Source organism: Camponotus vicinus, unplaced genomic scaffold (assembly GCF_025532165.1).
Source record: "Camponotus vicinus isolate PSW18456_S1 unplaced genomic scaffold, iyCamVici1.0 SCAF_11, whole genome shotgun sequence".
In the NCBI taxonomy this organism is placed as follows: Eukaryota; Metazoa; Arthropoda; class Insecta; order Hymenoptera; family Formicidae; genus Camponotus; species Camponotus vicinus.
This window is the reverse complement of record NW_028141947.1, coordinates 5,580,175-5,585,000: the sequence shown is the minus strand read 5'-3', so window position 1 is coordinate 5,585,000 and position 4,826 is coordinate 5,580,175. Positions and strand designations below refer to the sequence as shown.

The following is a 4,826-nucleotide window of genomic DNA, read 5'->3' as shown; positions in this document are numbered from 1 at the left end:
CATTAACAATAAAATTTTCTCGAGAAAGAACAATGCTGAAAAAGGGCCAAAATTTGCCTGTAAGGGGATTGTATAAAATCGGTATATCTTTATGTTTTTGAACCTGCTGAATTCGAAAATGAAGCTTAAAATTGTCCAAACACCGGGGAAAATTGTGAAAATGCAATTTTTTTACAGAAAAGCCACGTTTTGCAGCAAATGTTTTTTAATGAACAAATGGCAATTGTAAACAAAAATAGTCTTTTTTTTTAAATAGTATGCAGAATGTGTTATTTGAACGTAATCAATCTTCTAATGCAATAGCTCTTTTTTTATTTTTAATCTCTAATCTGGTATATTGTTATTTTTAATTTTTTTAATTCTCTTTTATTTTTTTTATTTTTTATTTATTTATTTATTTATTTATTTATTTATAATATACAAAAAAGGTAAAAGAGATTTTTTTAGTACAAAATGTTTACGTATTCTTGAAAATGTGCGAGGAGCGCTCAGACATTGACTTATGTCTTACGATATAAATCACAAATCACAGTCAGTATCAGTATTAGTTTTTTTTAATTAAATTAAAATGAGTAATCACAACCTTCCTCTCTCTCCCTTTTTTCTCAAAAAACATTAATAAAATAAGATATTTTTCGTTTACAATTGCCACTTGTTCATTAAAAAACATTTGCTGCAAAACGTGGCTTTTCTGTAAAAAAAATTGCATTTTCACAATTTTCTCTGGTGTTTGGACAATTTTAAGCTTCATTTTCGAGTTCAGCAGGTTCAAAAACATAAAGATATACCGATTTCATACAATCCCCTTACAGGCAAATTTTGGCTCTTTTTCAGCATTGTTCTTTACCTCAAGTTCTATAAATTGCATTTTCCCTGCGAAAAGCTTTTTTAAAAATTTTCCTCCGATTTTTTTTGACCGAGTAATATAAAAAATAAATACGATTTTGAAAATAAACCAGCATTTTTTGGATATGATGTTGATACTCGGCGAAAAATTGTCGTAGACAAAAAATAAAGAAATTTTGAAGCTTGAAATTTCATCTTTAACGCGCTATTGTTAGTTTCTTTTAATTTTTTATCTTCCTTGTTCTCTTGCTTTAAAAAAAGACATTGTTTTGTTTATTAAAATTACGTATTTTTGACACTCTCTAGTTCGATAAAAAATACTGGTTTATTTTTAAAATTGTATTACTCGATTAAAAAAAATCGTAAGAAAATTTAAAAAAAAGCGTTTCAGGCAAAATGTTGTAGTTTATAAAATTTTAGTTGAATTTCTCGAGAAAAATTTTTTTATCAAGTTTCGGTGTGTTAAAAATATATAATATTAAGGAACTAAACAATGTGTTCTTTTTTAAAGCGCAGGATAAGAAAGATAAAAAAATTTTTTAAAATCATCAACTGCACGTTAAAGTTGAAGCTTCAAGCTTCGAAATACTTTTTTTATTTTTTGTCTACGATAATTTTTCGACGAATTTCAGCGGTTTAAATATAGCCCAATTTTTCAGGTACAAAAAGTGTTCCCTATTTCTTTTTTAGTAGTGTATTATAATTTTTAGTGAATAAGAGAGTGAGAAAGAACATGGGAGCAAGCGAAAGCAAAAGAGAAAGAGAATTTCTTTACTTGGAAATTTTAGTGATCTTAATAAAAAATAGATTTATATAAATTTTAAGAAGAGAATTTATAGCTTTGAGATGTTAAATAGCTCTTAGTTAAATAAATTGAAATATTTTTTCAATATGATTGAGAGAGTTATTAGGTAATGTGATTAGCATACTCTAATATTACATGAGTCATTTATTAAACTAAAACTGTGATAATGATAGGTTAACACAACAATTAATGCAATGGCCTGCTAGATAGAACAATTATAATATAATGATATTTTCTCTGTGATAGCCGTAGTTCTTATAAATTTCTAATTTTATATTTAAAATCGCTAATTCTAAATACTGTGAATTTTTATTTGTCAAGAATTACTTATAAAATATTACTTATAAACATTCTTTGCAGACATAAGAATTGTTAAATAAAATATGGTGCAACACTATGCACATAATGTAATAGAACAAGTAGTATAATAGGAGTATGATTTCATTTTTGTTTTAGCAACTTTATCTCGATATTTTTTCGCCTACGCTTTTTTATAGAGATTAGGGATTATTTATTTTAATAAAAATCTTAAATTAAGACTTCGTTATTTAGTATCGCATCGAGGAAAGAAATGTATTCCATGTACAATGATTTATGTATTTTGAAAGAAAAATTAATTTTCTTTGAAACTGAGGTTATACCTATTATCCGCATTTCACTTTCTCTTCCTAGTTCGAAAAATTTAAATTTATATTTCACATTTAGAGCTTTACTAATTTCTTAAAATTCATATCACTTTATTCGATTGCTGATAAATTTTTTACAAATATACGAAACCTGCATAGAAATCGACATAGTAATTTAAAATGTTTATAAACTTATAAATCCGTTTTTTCTTCGAGATAACTAAAATTTTGATTCTGAAAAGAGAATATAATCTTCATAATCTATAATTATTATTTATTCCAATTATATTTAAAATTATTATTATAAATAAAATGTTTATAATATATACAGGGTGTCCAATTTTAACTTGGACAGTAAAATATCTCAAAAACTAAGCCCAGCAAACAAAAATGTTTCAGACAAAAGTTGTATGGTTTCGAGGGGGCCATAAGATGGTACCATTGGTTTGACCTTGAAGAGTCATTTGAAGGTCACGTGAAGGTCACTTTAATTTTTTTAAATGGAACACCCTATATATTTTTGCACATTCTTGTAGCTTATCTCGAGAGCTTTCCAAAATACTATAATTAAGTACCTTTTCGTTAAGTACTTTTTGAGTTATGAGGCTTGAAATAATTTCTTAATTTTACATAAACCGTAAAATCTTGTAAAATATTCATTTTTCGATTATCTTACTTTAATACTTTTACGTACAAAATAATGAGAGGAATCAATTGGTCTAAAGAAAACACATAGTTGTTTTGAAGAATATGGAATTGTTAATTGCAAATTACATATTTTTTCTTCAAAACAACTATGTGTTTTCTTTAGACCAATTGATTCCTCTCATTATTTTGTACGTAAAAGTATTAAGGTAAGATAATCGAAAAATGAATATTTTACAAGATATTTTACGGTTTATGTAAAATTAAGAAATTATTTCAAGCCTCATAACTCAAAAAGTACTTAACGAAATGGTACTTAATTATAGTGTTTTGGAAAGCTCTCGAGATAAGCTACAAGAATGTGCAAAAATATATAGGTTGTTCCATTTAAAAAAATTGAAGTGACCTTCACGTGACCTTCAAATGACTCTCCAAGGTCAAATCAATGGTACCACCTTATGCCTCCCTTGAAACCATACAACTTTTGTCTGAAACATCTTTTTCTAAAATTAAAAATAAGAAAGTTATTTGGCGTGGGACATTAAAATGAGACACTCTGTATATATATATATATATATACATATATGTATATATATATACATATATGTATGTATATACGAGATAATATTTAATATAGTATTTATTGATAATTGATAGTTGCTATTCACTAATAATTAATATCGATATAATCTGTTTTAGACGAGCGAATTGAGTAGAAATGTCGAAGAGTTCAAAAGTATTAAGCAATATCTTTTAAATATTCAAAGCAAAATACAAACACGTTTTTTCGAAATCAAAAGTCAAAAGGATTACTTTCAGAATTTTGTAAAATATCAATAATATCTGTTTAATGAAAGTAATAATTATGATGCGAATATATCTATATATCTTTCTTTAAAATAGCTATTTATAATGTTTATAGTTATCGATTTATTATTTATGCTTATGTGCATTAATAATATATGATTAAATGCATTTACAAGGATTTATTTTATCCTGCAATTCATATTTGCTCTGATGTTTTTATATCCTTATTTACATGAAGTAATGCAAAGTGTAAATTATATTTATAATTATAATATAGAAATAATTATAATTAAATTATGTTATATTATAATTAAATTAAATATAAATTATATTCATAATTATAATATATAAATAATTATAATTAAATTATGTTATATTATAATTAAATTATGTTGTATTATATGAATAATTCTAATTATATTAAATGAGAAAGTATCTGCAATATATTTAACATTATATTATTAATGTACTAAAAATGTATTATCTAATTTAAATCGTATTCTGATTTATTTTTTAAATTGTATTTGATTTGTTCTATATTTGTAACTTTATTTGTTAATATTTATTAATTTTATTATCTTGAATCAAATTTTTATTATAAATATAATATAGGTATAATAATACATATTAATATTTAAATAACATATAAAATTAAAAATTTATAAAACATGTTATAATTCTTTAATATATATATATATATATGTATATATATATATATATATATATATATATATATATATATATACATATATCAATAATAAATTGTTGTTATAAATTTAATATATATTATTAATATTTTAAATATATAGTATTAATTGTTTGAAACTCATGAGCTTTGTAAATTTCATATAATTTTTAATTTATAATAAATCACATGGCACAATTTTCTTATACACATCTACATGTCTATTTCTCTATACTTCTTCTTACATATATTTAAGGAAATGTAACATATATACACTCGCGCGTATTTGTATGAATATTTACACACGCACGCGCGCACTAATGCAAACAAATTATTTTGCGCCTACTACATGAGCAAATAGCGATATTTTTGAATAAAAAAGAAATTATAATCATGAATCACTTTTTTTTCT

At 23.8% G+C, this 4,826-nt stretch overlaps 1 protein-coding gene across 1 annotated transcript in view; it reads left to right on the top strand.

The window, feature by feature from the left end:
* The window catches only part of LOC145962230 (thyrotropin-releasing hormone-degrading ectoenzyme-like), a 29,753-nt gene extending 25,991 nt beyond the window's left edge, over positions 1–3,762 (top strand). The window contains exon 13 of the mRNA XM_083083196.1: positions 3,622–3,762. Coding sequence (XP_082939322.1) covers positions 3,622–3,762 — 141 coding nt within the window. The remainder of the gene's footprint in view (positions 1–3,621) is intronic.
* The last annotated feature ends 1,064 nt before the right edge of the window (positions 3,763–4,826 follow it).